This window comes from Dendrobates tinctorius, unplaced genomic scaffold, assembly GCF_039654945.1.
Source record: "Dendrobates tinctorius isolate UK_male_01 unplaced genomic scaffold, ASM3965494v1 ptg000232l, whole genome shotgun sequence".
Taxonomy (NCBI): Eukaryota; Metazoa; Chordata; class Amphibia; order Anura; family Dendrobatidae; genus Dendrobates; species Dendrobates tinctorius.
This window is the reverse complement of record NW_027361899.1, coordinates 17,087,437-17,108,284: the sequence shown is the minus strand read 5'-3', so window position 1 is coordinate 17,108,284 and position 20,848 is coordinate 17,087,437. Positions and strand designations below refer to the sequence as shown.

General features: G+C 46.2%; 1 protein-coding gene across 4 annotated transcripts; it reads right to left on the bottom strand.

Moving 5' to 3' along the window:
• Nucleotides 1-391: 391 nt before the first annotated feature.
• Nucleotides 392-8,457, bottom strand: LOC141060092 (carbohydrate sulfotransferase 11-like). 4 transcript variants are annotated; one of them, XM_073556368.1, is made up of 3 exons: nt 8,183-8,453; nt 6,581-6,764; nt 392-1,284 (listed from the first exon to the last, which is right to left on the bottom strand). In XM_073556368.1, exons 2-3 carry the CDS (start codon nt 6,690-6,692, stop codon nt 497-499), a joined length of 900 nt encoding a protein of 299 aa, XP_073412469.1. In that variant the 5' UTR covers nt 6,693-6,764; nt 8,183-8,453; the 3' UTR covers nt 392-496. The 4 variants fall into 4 exon arrangements, with proteins under 4 accessions (XP_073412469.1, XP_073412470.1, XP_073412471.1 ...); XM_073556369.1 differs by having other exon boundaries at nt 392-1,281; nt 8,183-8,452; XM_073556370.1 differs by lacking the exon at nt 8,183-8,453 and adding an exon at nt 1,801-2,017 and having other exon boundaries at nt 6,581-6,720.
• Between the last annotated feature and the right edge of the window lie 12,391 nt (nt 8,458-20,848).

The window sequence follows — 20,848 nt, the reverse complement described above, 5'->3', positions numbered from 1 at the left end:
CTCACTTCCTATGGATTTATTAATGCGCTCGACATTACACTGGGAACCATTGTGTATCCATAATATTAAAATTTTTTGAAGTGCACTGGGGCAAAAATATGGGTTGTTAAAATATACACACCCCCCAGTGATATCATTATGTATTAAAAAAAAAAAAAAAAAGATTGTGTGGCTATTTTCTTTGGAAGTCAATTAATGATTTTAGATGTTAGAAATTGGTTGGGATTGTCCAAGTTTGGAAAAACAAGTCTTGCTTAATTCATAAACAGTGTAAGCCCTAACCATGAGTTGCGTCTGGTATTGCAGCTCACTTCAATGGGGCCTAGTTGCAATACCAGACACAACCCAAAGTCAGGGGTGGCGCTGTTTCTGAATGAAAGAAACAAACAGGTTTTTCAAATCCAGATTTTTATTTTCTGTGTAAGAAAAGAAATGGTTAAAAATAAGAATTTAATCTGAGAAAATAAATAATTCCGATTATGATCAGGACACACTTTCAGTCCATTATCCTATTCCCAACTAAACTGTTCCGTAAAGGAAAAGCGGCAAAGTCCCACGAGTAGAGATGAGAAAGCTGCCGGAACAGTTCTCGGCCGAGCCGACGGAACAAGTTATCGGAGAGCCACCGTGATGTCATCTTGATCTTCTGATCTATGAATGGCGGTGGCACCACCGACTCTGGTAAACCGATTCTTCTTAACAGATGAGGAAGTTCAACAGGGAGGAAGTCGACCATCACTAGGTAGTCATAATGGACAAAACATGGATAACACAAACTGATGACAGAGCTGGATGAGACTCCCCCCTCTCCGGTCTCCATCAGCAGGATGTCCTCAATGAACTCATCGAAGGAGACCACCCCGGCGTTGCCCTGCATGTACATGGACACCAACCTTTCAAATGGATCCACAACAAAGAGAACCTTGGTGTAAGTCCGAAGCACTTGGGCCAACATGGTTGGGTTGAGCTTTGCCAAAATGTCAGGAACAGGGCCATCTACAGGTAGAGGGTTCCTTAGTGTAACATCAGATCTTCTCTCCATGGCTTGTACCAGCTCTTCCCAACCATCAATGGTCACGTCGGCTGGTTTGCAGTAAAGCGTCATGAACTTGTGGCTTATGGTCATGCTGGACAGAAGATGTTCTGCAGAACCTGATGAGTTCATACTGCGCAATTGTGGAAATCTGTTACAAAAGTGTCTTAGTTGCTTCTTCCGAAGTTGTTGGACGTGAAGGAAGGAGTCCAAGGTGATGGATGTCCTCCTCGGTTCTTCTACCGTTCCTGCTGAAAGCAAAATTTGGATGTGATGAGGATAAAGCCAAGCCAGATAACAAACATTAGAAAGACATACAATGTGTAACATGCCTCTGTTCTGAATCCGGCGTTGTGTTTGTCGTTGTTGCGCCTCTCTGGTCCGGAGTTATGGCCCCCTTCCCTGTTTGCAAATCTAATTTCATTAGCCAAGTAGTCATGATCCTCAATGCTTTGCGAGTTTCTTCTTAAGGTCCGTGCCGCCTTGGATAACAAGACTAGATTTATATACAGAGAAGATGGGACCATATTTCAGGGACAGAGAGGAGCAGGAAAAAGAGAAAAACATCGTCAGATTCAGTATCACCTTCTCTGTGACGATAGTTCCTTCAATGAAAGTAATTAGAATGAAATTATCAGAACGATAAATGGGCATTTCCTTATTTTTTACTAACGATCTTAAGGAAGTAAAGTCGAACTTTCTAGAAAATCCAGGTCATTGTCAAGAAACGAGTAAATATCTGATTTCTCGGCAGTGTTGTAACTTACTAGGTGTGTTCATTTCTGGATTTCCCACTTTGAGTTCTTCCCGCAGAGCGACAATGAAATCAGCACAGTGTCCGGACGTGAGGCATCATCATGAGTCATCATGTCAGTGTCAGCGCCTCCTACTGTACATCCATGATATAGATATTGTATGACCGAGACGTTACAGCCTCCAGGGTTACACTCAATGCCACTCACTCTGTGCAGTAGGAAGCCGTGGCTAAAGGAGTAACAAGCAAATGTTGGCATTTACAATTTCCAATGAACCAAATGATCAATGGGGATTTCATAAAGGTGTATTCAGATGTAGCAGTTGCGCATGGTTCTTGCTCCGGTTTTGCAACCTGTTGTCAAAATATCCTACCATCATTTGGAATTTATGCCCAATGGGTAACCCTGACGAGATTTAGGATTGTGATTAATAGGGTTGTCTGGTTCAGGAAATACATGATAAAACGCTACTTACTGTCACCACTAGGAGGCGCTCAAAGCATAGGACATTGTACAGCTGCCTCGTGCTCCCCCTAGAGGTGGCAGACATCCATTTACTATTCACCTACTGCTCATCAGGGTTCAGACATTAGGAAAAACTCAAAACAAAGTGCAGGGTACGGGCCGTCCGATCTGTCTGTGGGCATCTACAGAATGCAGCGACTCCTCTGGTGTCTGTATGTGATGTATCGCCATCATGTGCTGGAAGTTGCTGAATTAAGTCACCGCCATATGGGGAAGAAACCGGTCTGATTATATCTGTCCTTCACAAGAGTCAGAACACCGAGGATCAGACTCTGGATAATGTCAGGGGGGATTGGTAATGAGGGCACAGATGCGGCACCATGAACCAGGATCATAGGTGGTGCCCAATATAAGGTGGAGGGATCGTCCCCTCCAGGGGGCAGTTATAGGGGTGTAGAGGTATCGGAGACCCTCCGCCACATACCAGTATTAGAAACAGCGCATGATCAATGGGGGTCTGCAGCTGAAGTATTCTGCGCTGGGTTAAGCACCGCTGCGGCATCTCAGTAACAGGGTGCGGACCCCTCTGTCCTCCTGTGACATCAGAGGTCTTAAACACACGGCCCGTGGGCAGCATGCGGACCCCGAAGCTGCTTCATGCAGCCCGCTGGCATTGTAGACCCCCTGACGATCGTGGCTGGCGCAGGGGTCCGCCGATGGCGGTGCTTTATGTCAGTTGGATGAGCGTCCTTAGAAAAGTATTGCAGGTAGAGACAAGCTCTCTGCTCCGCAATACCAGTGCCAGCCGGCCAATCAGAGGCAGCAGGTGACATCGGCGCTACCGGCGCACGGCAGTGATGTCAGGACCATTTATCTGCAGCCAAGTTGCGTTGTTATACTTGACAGGTTCCCTTTAAGAAAAAAAAAAAACACATCCCTAATCACCCCAGACTTGTCATATTTAATTAAAAAGATAAAAACTTATTAGGTTCAAAAATATCATCTTTGTCTTTCATGGAGAATACAGTAAAAAAAGGAAAGCCAGAATTGTCTTTTCTTAGTCGCTGTGCCTTCCCGAAAAATAAAAAGTGGGCAAACAATCATATGTGCCCCCAAAATACTACAAACAAAAACTATGACTCGTCATGCATGCGACCAGCCTCCACCCATCTATGTCACATGCTCTGGCGTTCCGATAATGGCAGCCGGCACCGGACCCCCTGCCTGTCACTGCAAGTTCAACTGTATCAGCGTTCTGGATGCCGCTACAGTTGAAAGCAATGATGGAGGAGGAGGGAGCGTCAGCTGACACGTCCTCCTCCATCACTCTTCCTCAGTGTCTGACATCTCGGCACAATGGGCACGATGACATCACTACATGGCGCCCGCTGAGATGTGCAGCACTTCAGACCGCACGCTGCAGAGACTGGAGCAGCAGGGGAGTGAGGAGGAGAGGTGAGTACTATATTTCATTTTTTTTTTTTAATTTTAATCAGCGAGCATATTGTGGTGGTGAGAATGCTATGGAGGACTATGGGGAGTGCAGAATACTGTACGGAGGGCTATGGGGAGTGCAGTATACTGTATAGAGGGCTATGGGGAGTGCAGTATACTGTATAGAGGGCTATGGGGAGTGCAGTACACTGTATAGCGGGCTATGGGGAGTGCAGTACACTGTATAGCGGGCTATGGGGAGTGCAGTACACTGTATAGAGGGCTATGGGGAGTGCAGTACACTGTATAGAGGGCTATGGGGTGTGCATTATACTATACGGAGGACTATGGGGAGTGCAGAATACTGCACGGAGGACTATGGGGAGTGCAGAATACTGCACGGAGGGCTATGGGGAGTGCAGAATACTGCACGGAGGGCTATGGGGAGTGCAGAATACTGCACGGAGGGCTATGGGGAGTGCAGAATACTGCACGGAGGGCTATGGGGAGTGCAGAATACTGCACGGAGGGCTATGGGGAGTGCAGAATACTGCACGGAGGGCTATGGGGAGTGCAGAATACTGTACGGAGGGCTATGGGGAGTGCAGAATACTGTACGGAGGGCTATGGGGAGTGCAGAATACTGCACGGAGGGCTATGGGGAGTGCAGAATACTGTACGGAGGGCTATGGGGAGTGCAGAATACTGTACGGAGGGCTATGGGGAGTGCAGAATACTGTACGGAGGGCTATGGGGAGTGCAGAATACTGTACGGAGGGCTATGGGGAGTGCAGAATACTGTACGGAGGGCTATGGGGAGTGCAGAATACTGTACGGAGGGCTATGGGGAGTGCAGAATACTGTACGGAGGGCTATGGGGAGTGCAGAATACTGTACGGAGGGCTATGGTGAGTGCGGTATACTGTATAGATGGCTATGGTGAGTGCGGTATACTGTATAGATGGCTATGGTGAGTGCAGTATACTGCATGGAGGACTATGGGGAGTGTGGTATGTGGCGCCCCTGAGGCTTCAGTCGCCGCAGAGGTACTGCACCTTCTCCTAAGGTGTAGTGCCCCACCATCCAGGTAAGGTGGGAACTCCTGACCACGCTCCACACCTGCATTCCACACACAGGATAGTTCAGTGGGGCCACGTAACAGCTTTAGGCTGGGGGTTAGCAGAGCACTCCTCGTGGAACCCTGCTTCGTAACACGAGATGTGCTGGGAGGCGGGTGGAGTGAGATGATACAAAAGAGTGGGAAGAGTGAAAGTTAAGGAGTTAGTCAGAGGAGAGTGAAGAGAGAAGATGGGTGTCTGAGGGACGTGCTGCAGCAGGTCTCAGTGGTCTGGGCTGCTGGCACGGGAATGACCAGAGAAAGAGACTGATAGGTTAGGTTATCAATCTTTCCATAAGAAAGATAGAACAGATCGGAACGAAGGAGAATAGTAGGACGGTGGGAAGCAGGTTGAAGAAAGAGAGAGAACCCTTCCAGTCCAGAGAGCGCAAAGGCCGGGGCCCGCTCCCCGAGGTTGATCGGATCTTTATGTCCAGCAACAGACACCGGAGGAGTAGTGAGCCGCTAACGCCTTACTCCCATCATAGACTTGGGACACAACAGCAACTGAATAGAGAGCCGGGACGCAGAGAGGAGTCCCCGAAGCAGGCTACAGCTGTCTGTCATACAAGTAGAGACTAGGAACACCTAGAGAGAGGCATTCCAGGGTAACTAAGTACTGGAGTGCTTCGCACCTAAAGGCGCATTGGAGGAGTCGTTCAGTAAGGTACATGTTGGCGGAGTGTGGAAGGGAGAATCCTATCCTGCCTGGAGGTTGGCTGGAGCCCTGACCTGGAGAACACAGTGCGGAGGCAGGTGTGTGTGCGAACTGCAAACAGTGAGTAAAGCTTTGGAACCGCATACTCTGGTGTCCTCCAGTTATTCCCGCACCACTACACGAGTACCTGTACCTACACCATCTACGCCTCCACGCCATTTCTTCATCTACACTGCCCTGGGACTACAGCTCCACCTGTGGGGAGCTATACCATCTTTGCTGCATACACCATCAGTCCCAGAGGATCTGCACGCAGCGTTGGCTTAACATCACACTTGCCGAACACCACAGGTGGCATCACAAACAATTCATATAAACTGTAATATAACTACATCTCCTGCCAATTCATTGGGCGCCCAGGGCCATGGACCGGGTCATTGCTGCTGTGACACATCCCCCTGACACCGGCCCGGTACCGAGTACCCCACAGCCCTGGGATGGGGTGACCCAGGTATACTGTATGAAAGGCTATGGGGAGTGCATTATACTATATGGATGGTTATGTGGGGGCCACTATACTGTATGCAAGCATTTATACAATGTAAAGGTTTGTATGGGGTCCATCATACTGTGTATGGACCATAAAACAGCGTGGAGAGGTGTGGGACCATTATTCTGTATGCAGTCCCATTATACTGCATGGAGGGCTGTGTGGGGGTCACAGATGAGGGATCATACTGTGTTGGGGTCACCATACTTTTCTGGGGAGGTCGGGTACAGTAGGTTCATTATACTTTGCCTATGGAGGGTACTGTGGAGGAATCATACTATGTTTTGGGGGGCATTTTTATTGGCATCATACCTTTTGGATGTAATGTCAGGGGAATCTAGGGCTTCAGTAGCAGGAAAATTACTTTGCAAAAGCTGCAAAGTTGTGAGATATCTTCTTCTGTGACCCCACCAAAAATTAAGATTTGTTTGTTTTGTTGGGGGAGGGCCCAATTAGAACTTCTGTTACGGGCCCTTATGATTTCTATGCACACCACTGGTCACATGTTGTGATGTCACCGATACAGATCTGTTATATGTAGCAAGGCGCGGAGCCCTATAATCCTCACCTGACTGCTCGGTCCTCCCCTGCCGGCGCTGCCCAATCGTCACCATCTTCATCCACCAGTAAAGAATTCCCAACACAACCAGTAAGATTGCGAATCTGATCCCAAACTTCATTTTCCAATTCTGGAAGGGGAGAACTTTTTAGCTGCAGATTTCGCTCCCCTCCTCCTCCGGTGCCTGTCAGACCTGGGGGTAAAGTACAGTTTACTGACACGTATCCGGCACAGATACATTGTAGACTTCCAGCCGGTAACATGTCCCGGGGGGTCTGCAGGCTAACGGTCCGCCATGTAACAGTGCACCTCCTGGACCCTTGGGATTTCTGCCCATGGAGCAGGGTTCCCAGCAGCACAGAGTATTTCAGGAGAGGATCTTGTTTTGTCATACGAGGACGTTAGTGAGGTCAGGACTGCATGGGACAGGGGCGGCGTCATGAAATCAGAAAGGGGGTGATCACCCTAAAAGTTTTAAGAATCTTGAAACAGTAAAGAAATGAAATATAAAATAGATTTGAATGTTGCATTGGAGCTGCGTACACAAGACGGCAGGGGATTTTTAATCCCGACTCCATTCAGGGTTTTTGTTCTTTGCATTGGAGCAAGTGCACAAATCCTTTAGCCAACGTCAGATATAATTTTCTGCAACAAAATATCTCTGTTTTAGCTTTTCCCCAATTTCAAGATCTCGGCTTGCTGTCAGTGAATGGACACATCCTTACATCTGTTCCTGACCTAACACTTCTCACAGCTGAGGGTTCGCTACAGTTACATACGCTCCAACCAACCTTCTGCCACCTAACCAGCTTGGGTTCCAGACTGATACATTGTAACAGATCATCCGAACAGAGCGGTGCTGCAGATTTAGCTTCGTCACAATCACATAAAATTGTATCAGACTCTCATCAGTAGGAAGAATGAGGCCGGTCCATTGGTTTTTAAACCTTTAGACTTAAACATGAATGTTCCTTTTTCACTGACAAACAAAAATGGGGAAGAACTGAAATTCAAAGTAACTTAGAAAATGGCTAAACTTGTTTTTTTATACAAGATTTATATAAAAGTCACATTAAGGCGATGTGCACACGCTGCGGTTTTGGCCGCTGCGGACCTGCAAGAGTTCTGCAGACAGTGTACAGTGTCAGTTCTTTCTGCGGATTCCGCTGCGGTTTGCCACCTATTCCATTGTCCAGGTGGCAAACCACAGGTAAAACTGCTGGCCAATCCGCAGATACAAATCCGCGGGTGAATCCGCAGCGTGTGCACATAGCCTTAAAGGGTTTCTCCAATTTCATCAATCCAGTCCTCCCTAGGTGGACAATCCCTTTAGTCATTTAATAGTGTGACCAGCAGATGGCGCTGCATAGCAAGGCTTTCCTATGGCTGACACTGGTAACAGTGACCTAGAAATGACACTTTACACTGCTCTAGTCACACCACAAAATGTATCATACTGTGCAACAGTCACATCCGAAGCCGCAAAATAAATAAGGTGTCCAATATCATACATTTCCACCACACTCTAATGTAAACTTTTTGACTGTTTTCAAAAGCATCTGGTAGAATTGTGAATGCAGCTCTGGAGTATAATACAGTCTCCTCATTTACCTGTTTGACTTATGATAATAATGATCCAGTGAGCTGGAAAGTGACAGCCCCAATGGCCTCTGGAGGAGTCACTCACCATTACCTGGGGGGACACAGAGCGCCCACCACATACAGCTGGCAGAATGTGAGGAGGAGGAGGGAGCTGAGGGCCTGCTGTCATCAGATGCAGCTGCGGAAAACCTGATCAGGGTCATTAATCTAATCATCCTTCTGTGAGCAGCAGAGTCTGTGCTTCAGAGCTGCTCTCCTGTGACTGAGAACAGGATACAGAAAATCTCTTCTGGTCCACAATCCCCCCCCCATATACAGGTGCCAGACTCAGCGCCCCCTGTACACAAATAATTGTGCTATCACCCCCTAACACCTTGCGGGGCTCTCACTATGGGGCGCTCTTACTCTGTGGCGCATTCACTATGGGGCGATCTTATTCTGCGGCGCACTCACAATGGGGCGCGCTGCGGATTCTGCTGCGGTGTACAGGACCATTATTCCCTATGGGAATAAAAAACCGCAGTGCAGACGGTGCAGATTTTTCTGTGCAGTTTTCCTGTGGTTTTGAAACCGCAGAAAGAATTGACATGTCAATTCTTTCTGCGGATTCCGCTGCGGTTTGCCATCTCCTCCATTGTGCAGATGAAAAACCGCAGGGCAAAACCGCAGAGCAATCCGCACCCCATTCCACAGCATGTGCACGTAGCCTTACTCTGCGGTGCACTCACTATGTGGTGCTCTTACTCTGCAGTGCACTCACTGTGGGGCGCTCTTACTCTGCGGTGCACTCACCATGGGGCGCTCTTACTTTGCGGTGCACTCACTATGGGGTGCTCTCACTAGGGGGCGCTCTTACTCTGCAGTGCTCTCACTAGGGGGCGCTCTCTCTATGGGGCGCTCTTACTCTGCGGTGCTCTCACTAGGGGGCGCTCATACTCTGTGGTGTACTCACTATGGGGCGCTCATACTCTGCGGTGCACTCACTATGGGGCGCTCTTACTCTGCGGTGCACTCACTATGGGGCGCTCTTACTCTGCGGTGCACTTACTATGGGGCGCTCTTACTCTGCGGTGCACTCACTATGGGGTGCTCTTACTCTGCGGTGCTCTCACTAGGGGGCGCTCGTACTCTGTGGTGCACTCACTATGGGGCGCTCTTACTCTGCGGTGCACTCACTATGGGGCGCTCTTACTCTGCGGTGCACTCACTAGGGGGCGCTCGTACTCTGCGGTGCTCTCACTAGGGGGTGCTCTTATTCTGCCGTGCACTAACTATGGGGTGCTCTCACTATGGGGCGCTCTTCCTTTGTGGTGCTCTCACTATGGGGCGCTCTTCCTTTGTGGTGCTCTCACTATGGGACGCTCAGCTCTCTCACTATGAGGTGGTCTCTCTATGGGGCGCTCTCACTATGTGGTGCTCTTACTCTGCGGCACTCTCACTATGGGGCGCTCTTACTCTGCGGTGCTCTTACTATGAGGAGCACTCATTATGGGGTGCTCAGCGCTCTCACTCTGCGGCACTCTCACTATGGGGTGCTCTTACTCTGGGGCGCTGTTACTCTGCGGTGCACTCACTATGGGGTGCTCTTATTCTGTGGTACTCTCGTTAGGGGGCGCTCTTACTCTGCGTCACACTCATTATGGGGCGCTCTCACTATGGGGCGCTCTTACTCTGCGTCACACTCATTATAGGGCGCTCTCACTATGGGGCGCTCTTACTCTGCGTCACACTCATTATGGGGCGCTCTCACTATGGGGCGCTCTTACTCTGCGTCACACTCATTATGGGGCGCTCTCACTATGGGGCGCTCTTACTCTGCGTCACACTCATTATGGGGCGCTCTCACTATGGGGCGCTCTTACTCTGCGTCACACTCATTATGGGGCGCTCTCACTATGGGGCGCTCTTACTCTGCGTCACACTCATTATGGGGCGCTCTCACTATGGGGCGCTCTTACTCTGCGTCACACTCATTATGGGGCGCTCTCACTATGGGGCGCTCTTACTCTGCGTCACACTCATTATGGGGCGCTCTCACTCTGGGGCGCTCTCACTCTGCGGCGCGCTCACTATGGGGTGTTCTCTGGCTCTGTGGGGGTCTCGCTGTATGGCACTTGCTGGGCACCATTTGGCGGTGACTCCACTCTATACAGGACGTAGATACAATGTGTCCCATTTCTGCAGCTTCACTATTGTCTGAGCCTTATGTATCTGGTGACCGCTAAAAGTTGGAATTTGTGAATTTCCATCTGGGACATTTCTTGTTTTTTGTTCCATTTGCCATTTTTTGGCCGAGAGAGAAGAGTCACCTTCTTATGTTTTATCTGCAACATTTATGAATGGAAACATGAACTCCATCCTGAAGCTGTAAACCCTCCGGACACAGATGCAGGGGCGTCACATTGTATCAGGGCGCTCCCTCTCTTGTCAGTGGGACACAATATGAACGTGAGTGATTCAGCCGAGTGATTGATTGCAAGGTGACAAATCTGGACTTCGTGTTATTAGAGCGGGAATTCCCAAACTGTAACCTGGGGACCCCAGCTTTTCCATTACGGTTGTGACAACTGCATCTGGGCTGAAAACTGAAGGCGCGCTTTTTTATTTTGCTGCACCTTTAATTAATCCCCACCCTGTGCCCCCTAAATAAAAGAAGCTCCCCAATTAAAAGAAAAATGCCCCCACTGTGCCACACAGATAAAAGTATCCCCCATACCGTGCCCGTATACAAATATACCCCGATTAAAAAATGCCAAAACCCATACTAAGCCCCCTGAAAATAATTACACCCCATGGATAAAAGTATCCCCCATACCGTGCCCGTATACAAATATACCCCCTGATTAAAAAATGCCAAAACCCATACTAAGCCCCCTGAAAATAATTACACCCCATGGATAAAAGTATCCCCCATACCGTGCCCATATACAAATATACCCCCTGATTAAAAAATGCCAAAACCCATACTAAGCCCCCTGAAAATAATTACACCCCATGGATAAAAGTATCCCCCATACCGTGCCCATATACAAATATACCCCCCGATTAAAAAATGCCAAAACCCATACTAAGCCCCCTGAAAATAATTACACCCCATGGATAAAAGTATCCCCCATACCGTGCCCGTATACAAATATACCCCCTGATTAAAAAATGCCAAAACCCAAACTAAGCCCCCTGATAAAAGTTCTTAGTCTTGACTCTGATCCTCCCACGGACTCCTGAGCCCCCCTTTATCCCATTTTCTCATGATTAAGTCTTTTATTATTGAATTTCTCATCCCGGCAGGAAAATAATTTTACTCTTTACTGGGGCTTCAGGATGTGCAGCTTCATACACAAAAAATCCAGGCCAAGTCCAAGAAATATCCGCACTCTCCTATTTTATTTCTTATTTTAAGACTCTAAGTCAATGACCATGTGCTCGGCTAATTCTGGACATCTGACCCCCAAAATCAGATCCTTTCCGTGTTCACACTCGGGAAGCAGGATCCGTCTTGTTCATCTCATTCCCAGAGCCGAGGGTCTGTACCGTATCTCACAGTCCATACATTTATTTCCTACAGAAATCCCAGTTTCTGCACAGTCGCAGAATAAAATGTAGACTTATTTGCTGTTTGTAGTCACCACTAGGGGGAGCTCACAGTAGACTTAGGTGTCTGTCGCCCCCCAAAATGTTGATAGAGCTGCTGCCTTAAAGAGGTTCTCAGGATGCTTAATATTGATGACCTCTCCTTAGGATGGGACATGAATATTAGATAAGTGGGGGTCCAACACCTGACCCCACCCCATTGGTCTTAGTACAGCACCACATATTGTGTAGTGGCCATGAATGGTACTGCAGCTCTCTCTTTCTCTTGTGTATTGACTTCTCCCATTGGCTGATTGGAAACAAAAGGATCAAAAATAATGTTGGGACTTTCCTTTATGACTCCTTTTTGGCACTTTTCTCTAATCTCAGATTGGGCTGGGGCAGCTTGATAAAAGCTGCCGTTATTTCCTTGAATGTCAGGGTTGAAGAGCATCCCTTGCACCAAGGAAGTGCTTGAACCTTAATATTTAAGGGGACATGTTTTATAATCAGTGTGTTGATTAGTCTGCAGAGTGTAGTATCATCTACAAACATTAAAATTCTGCTCAGTACGCCCCCTACAAGTTCATTAATAAATATGTGAAAAAGAAAAGGGCCCAATACTGACCCCTGTGGTTCCCCACTGTTACATGTGACCCATTCTGAGTGTGTTCCATTAATAATCTCACTTTGTTTCCTATCGATGAGCCAGTTGTTAGCCCCAGTTACACAAATTCTTTCCCTAGTCCCTTTCTCTCATTTCAGCTATTTGAATATATACTTAAAACATGTAGGTTCTTTAAGGCACAAAGTGCCCAATTTATGGGGGCCCACCAGCTCTGACAAGGCATCCCTTTTTGATGGGACCATAAACTTAATATTTCTGAAACATGCCTCTCCCAGGCTAAAAGGGCAGGTGGGATCCAGTATGAATTAAAAACAACCCATGTTTCTACCTGTTGACATTTGCTTTATTCTGTTGGGAGGTGCTAGCCAGGTTTTTGTAGTATACGATTAGAGGTGGTGGCTTCCTCCATATTTGACTGATCTTCTCCTTCCATCAGTCTAGTGCTGGATCCCACCTGTCCTTTATATTTGTAGCTTTTAGCCCAGGAGAGACATGTCTGTGAAATATTAGATTTTGGGTCTCATCAGAGAAAGGTCGCCTTGTTGTGGCTGGTGGGCTCTCATGAATTTGTACATAAAGGACCTTCATGTTCTACGTATATTCTATAGAGCAGTAACGCCACCCAAATGTCATATATTCAATATTTGCAGACGTCGTAGCACTTATAAAAGCAAATTTATTCTTCTATTTAGATACACAGTCTGTGATCTATGGATGTTAGAGTATAGGATTACATGTATTGGTGCGGTCGATAAGGCCGGATAGACCCCCTGGCTCTGGATTACATATAGTGGTGGGGTCTATAGGGCAGGAAAGACCCCCTGGATCTGGAGTCACTGGGTTGCATGTGCATTGTCAGGGCGGGGGTCCAGGAAGCTCCACCGTATGTACAGACCTTCGGATACAATACAGATTATCTTAGTTTTGATTTCCAGAAACCTTGAAAAGTTTTCTGTCCAAAGAAAATAAACGACTCTATAAATGTCCGCAGGTTGACACAGAAATATCCATCCTGGAAGGAGAAGAATTTGCCCCAATATAAAACCCCTCCAACATCCATCAACATGAGCGGAGCTGGGACTGCAGAAGCCATAACAGGAATATGTCCCCCGCACACAGGAAACTCTATTTATACAGAAAATTCCATCAAAATACACAGAATGCCTGCTATAATTAAGTGTGCGGCTCGTCCCTGCTGGTCGGGGGCTGGGGGGGGGCGGCTAATTTTGGTCTTTTTATAAAGAGATGTGGGATTTCGGGCAAATTGTACAGATTGCGGCTTTATGGATCTTGGTGCTGAACTCACAAGTGTCAAACATGTCACATCTGATTGTATCGCAGGGATACAACATTGGATACATTCACTCTATAGCAGCGCCCTCCTAGGATGGGTGTAACATAGTAAGGCCGAAAAAAGACATTAGTCCATCCAGTTCAGCCTATAAAATTCTGTCAGAATAAATCCCCAGATCTACGTCCTTCTAAAGAACCTAATCACTGTAAGATACAATATTGTTACGCTCCAGGAAGACATCCAGGCCTCTCTTGAACACCTCGACTGAGTTCGCCATCACCACCTCCTCAGGCAGGGAATTCCAGATTCTCACTGCCCTAACAGTAAAGAATCCTCTTCTATGTTGGTGGAAAAACCTTCTCTCCTCCAGATGCAGAGAATGCCCCCTTGTAACCGTCACCTTCCTTGGTATAAACAGATCCTCGGAGAGATATTTGTATTGTCCCCTTATATACTTATACATGGTTATTAGATCGCCCCTCAGTCGTCTTTTTTCTAGACTAATAATCCTAATTTTGCTAATCTCTCTGGGTATTGTAGTTCCCCCATCCCCTTTATTAATTTTGTTGCCCTCCTTTGTACCAGCTCTAGTTCCATTATATCCTTCCTGAGCATTAGTGCCCAAAACTGTACACAGTACTCCATGTGCAGTGTAACCAGGGATTTGTACAGAGGCAGTATAATGCTCTCATCATGTGTATCCAGACCTCTTTTAATGCCGCCATAATAATAATAATACATTTTATTTATATAGCGCCGACATATTCCGCAGCACTTTACATTTCAGAGGGGATTTGTACAGACAATAGACATTACAGCATAACAATAATCACATAGATTATAACAGATACCAAGAGGAATGAGGGTCCTGCTCGCAAGCTTACAGTCTATGAGGAAAGAGGTAGACACGAAAGGTGGGTGGTAACAGTTGCCCTGATTGTATGGACCAGCCATAATGTTAAGTGTGTAACAGTACAGACACAGAGGGCTAATAGATGCATAAAGCATGTGGGAACATGATGCGGGGAACCTGGTTATGGTAAAACTTTTGGCTGTGCCACACAGGGATAGATTAGGTTAATGTGTTGAGGCGATAGGCCAGTCTGAATGAGTTTTCAGGGCACGCTTAAAATTGTGGGGATTGGGGACTAATCGTATTGACCTGGGAAGTGCATTCCAAAGAATCGGCGAAGCACATGTAAAGTCTTGGAGACGGGGGTGGGAGGTTCTGATTATTGAGGATGCTAACCTCAGGTCATCAGCAGAACGGAGGGCGCGGGTAGGGTGGTAGACTGAAACACGGGAGGAGATGTAGGGTGGTGCTGAGCCATGGAGGGCTTTGTGGGTGAGGGTAATAAGTTTATACTGAATTCTGGAGTGGATGGGTAGCCAGTGTAATGACTGGCACAAGGTAGAGGCATCGGTGTAACGATTGGTGAGGAATATGATCCCGGCTGCAGCATTCAAGACAGATTGGAGGGGGGAAAGTTTGGTAAGAGGGAGACCGATTAGAAGAGAGTTACAATAGTTGAGACGAGAATGAATAAGAGAAACAGTAAGAGTTTTTGAAGAGTCAAAAGTAAGAAAAGCAGATAGCCATAGCAGAACCATTCACAGTGCTGCCATAATAATGCCCTCCTGGACAGTGCCATATATTATGTGGACTGTATATGGCAGTATGATCTTGGCTCTATATGGTGGTATTATGTGGACTGTATAGGGCAGTATTATCTTGACTCTATATGGTGATGTTATGTGGACTGTATAGGGCAGTATTATCTTGACTCTATATAGTGGTATTATGTGGACTGTATAGGGCAGTATTATCTTGGCTCTATATGGTGATATTATGTGGACTGTATAGGGCAGTGTTATCTTGACTCTATATAGTGGTATTATGTGGACTGTATATGGCAGTATTATGTTGACTCTATATAGTGGTATTATGTGGACTGTATATGGCAGTATTATCTTGGCTCTATATGATCGTATTATGGGAACTGTATATGGCAGTATTTTCTTGGCAATATATGATGGAATTTTGTGGACTGTATATGGCAGTATTATCTTGACTCTATATAGTGGTATTATGTAGACTGTAAATGGCAGTATTATCTTGGCTATATATGATGGTATTTTGTGGACTGTATATGGCAGTATGATCTTGGCTCTGTATGGTGGTATTATGTGAACTGTATATGGCAGTATCATCTTGGCTCTATATAGTGGTATTATGTGGACTGTATATGGCAGTATGATCTTGGCTCTACATGGTGGTATTATGTGAACTGTATATGGCAGTATGATCTTGGCTCTATATGGTGGTATTATGTGGACTGTATATGGCAGTATTATCTTTATGTTTTATGGTTTAAAATTATTATGGAAATACTGTCCAAAAATGTAACCCTGGGGAGGGCGGAGGGGATTGTCAGGTGTGGCTGAATTCTGGGCCCTAAGGATGGAAGGATCCCTATATCCAGAACCTCACGGTCATACATCAGCCTGGTCTATGGCTGCCGCTCAGGGTTGGAGCCCAGGCTTGTAGTATATAAAATAACAGGAATTTCTTATCGGCTGCTCAGGAAGCCCAATTGCTAAGTGGAAGTGTTAGTTTAGAGTTCCTGATGCTGTCAGGGGCTGCTCAGGAATAATTCATGAGTTTTGTCAGGCGTCAAGCCCAGGGCTTGGGTCTGGGAGAGGTGACCAACACGGGAAAAAACATGTGGGTCAAAATCATTGCTATCTCAGTCCTGTCCCTCCCCGAGATAAGGATTTCACGGTACAATGTGTGAATTATTCTGCTTTTCCTTTTTGTGACCAATTTATACCCAAATAGGCTAAAAAAGGACGAGCAGTCGCCCTATTTATAAACCACATATTCCTGCTTTACATTTTAGAAATTCTTTTTCCATAACTTGTGAACGTGATGATTTTACGTTGTGTTCAGACATACCATAGGGTCCCATCCCAAAACTCACAATGTCGCCACAGATAGGTCTTTTTCTAAAATGGGAAACTTTACTCTTTGTTTTTTTTTTGTCTCCAGTCACCATTAGGTTGAGCTCGCTATATATAAATATATACAGTCACCACTAGGGGGAGCTAATTATAATTTCCAAATTGGGGAGAACCCCAAATAAACCCTTCAATAAAAGGCCATAACATTTCTGATAATTTATGTTTAGAAAGTGTATACCACCTGGTACGCTAATACATCTTGGCAGAATAGGACAACAAATTTTAGCACCAGCGTCCCCCCAACATGTTTCACCACACTAGAGGTGGCGTCAGGGGATGGGACATAGGCTTGAAGTACTAAGTACTAAGTGCTACTTCTGTGATATAAACTATATTAAGTTTACATCACAGAAAACAACCACATCTGTGATATATAGCTCCCATACTCTATGTGTCCAGCAGCCACCTTACAATACAGATTTATACAGCCACCACTAGGGGGAGCTCACTACATAGATTTATACAGCCACCACTAGGAGGAGCTCACTACATACAGATTTATACAGACAGCACTAGGGGGAGCTCACTACATGCAGAAATATTTATACAGCCACCACTAGGGTCAGCTCACTACATGCAGATTTATACAGCCACCACTAGGGGGAGCTCACTACATACAGATTTATACAGTCACCACTAGAGGGAGCTCACTACATACAGATTTATAGAGCCACCACTAGGAGGAGCTCACTACATACATATTTATACAGCCACCACCAGGGGGAGCTCACTACATACAGATTTATACAGCCACCACTAGGAGGAGCTCACTACACACAGATTTATACAGCCACCACTAGGGAGAGCTCACTACATACAGATTTATACAGCCACCACTAGGAGGAGCTCACTACATACAGATCTATACAGCCACCACTAGGGGGAGCTCACTACATACAGATTTATACAGCCACCACCAGGGGGAGCTCACAACATACAGATTTATACAGCAACCAATAGGAGGAGAGTACTACATACAGATTTATACAGCCACCACTAGGGAGAGCTCACTACATACAGATTTATACAGCCACCACTAGGGGGAGCTCACTACATACAGATTTATACAGTCACCACTAGAGGGAGCTCACTACATACAGATTTATAGAGCCACCACTAGGAGGAGCTCACTACATACAGATTTATACAGCCACCACCAGGGGGAGCTCACTACATACAGATTTATACAGCCACCACTAGGAGGAGCTCACTACACACAGATTTATACAGCCACCACTAGGGAGAGCTCACTACATACAGATTTATACAGCCACCACTAGGAGGAGCTCACTACATACAGATTTATACAGCCACCACCAAGGGGAGCTCACTACATACAGATTTATACAGCCACCACTAGGGGAGCTCACTACATACACAAGTGGTCAAAATTGTTGGTACCCCTTATTTAATGACAGACAAATCCATAATGGTCACAGAAATAACTTGAATCTGACAAAAGTAATAATGAATCAAAAATCTGGGACAGCTTTATGCTTTTCTTTTTTTATCATAGAACAGTGTTTAGTAAACACCTTATGTTAATTATTTAATGCACTTGTATTTATTTTCATTAGGGGATATGCGCACATTGTCTTTTCTTTGGTTTTGTTGCTTCTATGGCCAGTGTGAACATGCCTTTACATCCTTCATGTTTTCTCATCATCCTCCGGCTCAGTTTTGTTTTTTATATTTTCTTTAGTGAGGCTGATGGAGTTACTTTGGACTCAATTTAGCCTCCGTTCCGGCGGTGGACATGATTTTAGGATGCAAAAATGCATCAGAACAGACTTGTGTTCGCCTAACAAGTTGGGACACCCTGGGAACAAAGACCAAAAGCAGTCCGAAGTCACTCCACCTGACTCACTATTGTCAATGTATCTGGGGTACCATCCGAATCCAAAGCAACCACACCGGATAAGTTTGAACCCAGACTATATGAGGCCCACATTGCACATCAAAGAACAATAGAACATTGCTGTCAGTGAACAGAACCCAGAGCCTGAAAAATCTACAGACTCCGGGCAGTTCAGTCTCCCTTTTAACCCCACACTCGTTACCTGGTATCCTGATGTATCCGCCTCTGGTCCAGGGTGGTTGCTCAGAGAAGATTGTGCGGATTGGATACAATTGTACCAAACCTTCAGCTGTGAGCAGCTATACACCAAGGCGAGATTTCAGGCTCTGAGGCTGTTTCTATACACTGACAACAAGCAGAGATCTTTATCACAGCAAGGAAGTGAGACAAGTCTCTAAGGAAGCTGCAGACCTTTTCATGGTGTAACATTTTTGCTTTCCTTCCCTACATTTGTCCCGTCCTTTTGGACGATCCCTTTAATAAGAAATACTTTAATAAAACAAATCCTAAATTTTGGCTTTAATTAAATCCATAAGTTCTGACCCGTCGCCGCGAACATCACAGGTAAGGACATGTCGGTGCCAAAATACCAATGCTGCAAAACAAAAACCTTTTTCCGCCTCTATGGATATTCTGTTCCTGGAAATCTAATTCTCCAGCCTCGTCCAGGGCCATTGGGGTCTTGTGCTGAGCGCTCAGGCAAATTACTGTCACTCTGGAAAGCAGCGACCCATATTCTGCAGAGGGGGAAATCAGAGTACATTGTAAAAGTGTAGCTGCCAACAATCACCACTGGGTGGTGCTTAGGAGTTGCCCGTGGCGGTTGGTGACATGTCAGCTGTGTCTGTGTCTTTAAGGTCAATCTTTGCAAAGACCGAAGGTCCTGTCTGTTCGTGTGATTGGCAGTGAAGAAAAGGGAAGAGCAGTGTGTGGGCCTAGTTATTGATGTAGCAGAGCTGTGTGTGTGTATTGTGTAGCAGAGCTGTCTGTGTATTGATGTAGCAGAGCTGTGTGTGTGTATTGTGTAGCAGAGCTGTGTGTATTGATGTAGCAGAGCTGTGTGTGCATGTTTGTCTATTGAGTTAGAAAAGTTGTTTTTGTATGTGCGAGAATTGATGCACAAGAGCTGTGGTTATGGGTGTGTATTGATGTAGCAGAGCTTTGTATGTGTGTGTAATGTTGTAGAACAGATGTATGTATTGATGTAGCAATGTTGTGCCCATGTGTGTATTATGTAGCAGCGTTGTGTGTGTTTGTATATTGATGTAGCAGAGCTGTGTGTATGTATTTTGATGTAGCAGAGCATTGTATGTGTGTATTGGTGTAGAACAGATGTGTGTTATGATTGAGTCACCGAGGAGGAAAAAACAAAACACAAGCTCAGCCCAGAAAATCAGAGAGGTTGGAAACTAGTGGATTGCAGACCCCTAATCCTATCACACAACTAGCAGTAGCCGTGGAGTGTTCCTACGGTGATCCTAGACACCTCGTCAGAGCCGGAGATCTAAATAAGCCTAAACAGAGAAAAGTGAAAAACTGACTGCCCCAGAGCAGACCCCAAAGCAATAGGCAGCCCCCAACATATAATGACGGTGAAGCAAGATGAAAACACTAACACAGATAGAAAGATAGGTTAAGCAAACGATGGGGCCCAAGCTAACTAAAAAGGACAAGACAGAAAAGCTGCTGTCTGCAATCTAAGAAAACCCTGCTAAAAATATTACCAACACTACTGATAAGCAAAAAGGACCCTGAAGTCACTAGACTTCAAACCCTATATCAGCACTCAGAATATTCTGGAAGTAGAGCAAAAGAGAACACTGATCAAGGAAAAAGAATCCAGCACACCCCCGGCCGGGGATGGCTGAACTCAAAAAACAAGGTAAACAAAACCAAAACTAATAAGTTCAATAGCAGAGCAAAAACTTATCTTTGGGAAGCAGGAATCAGACTGGTCTCCAAGAATCCAGCAGAGAAATCACCAGCGACTCAGAAGGGCGTCGGCTGCCTTATATCCAGTCTGTAGTTCCCGTTACCCAGTCACAATCCACCTGATCAGGTGTTTGGTTTCTTTCATCCAAATCAGCCTCACTAGCTTCCTTCACCAGAAGAGGGAGATCCTCGGACACAAAAGATGAATGAACAGATGAGCTCACAACAGTACCTCCCCCTTGAGGAGGGGTCACCGAACCCTCATCCAAGCCACCAGGCCGATCAGGATGAGCCCGATGAAAAGCAAGCACCAATCTTTCGGCATGAATATCCGAGGCAGAGACCCAGGAATTATCTTCCTGACCATAACCC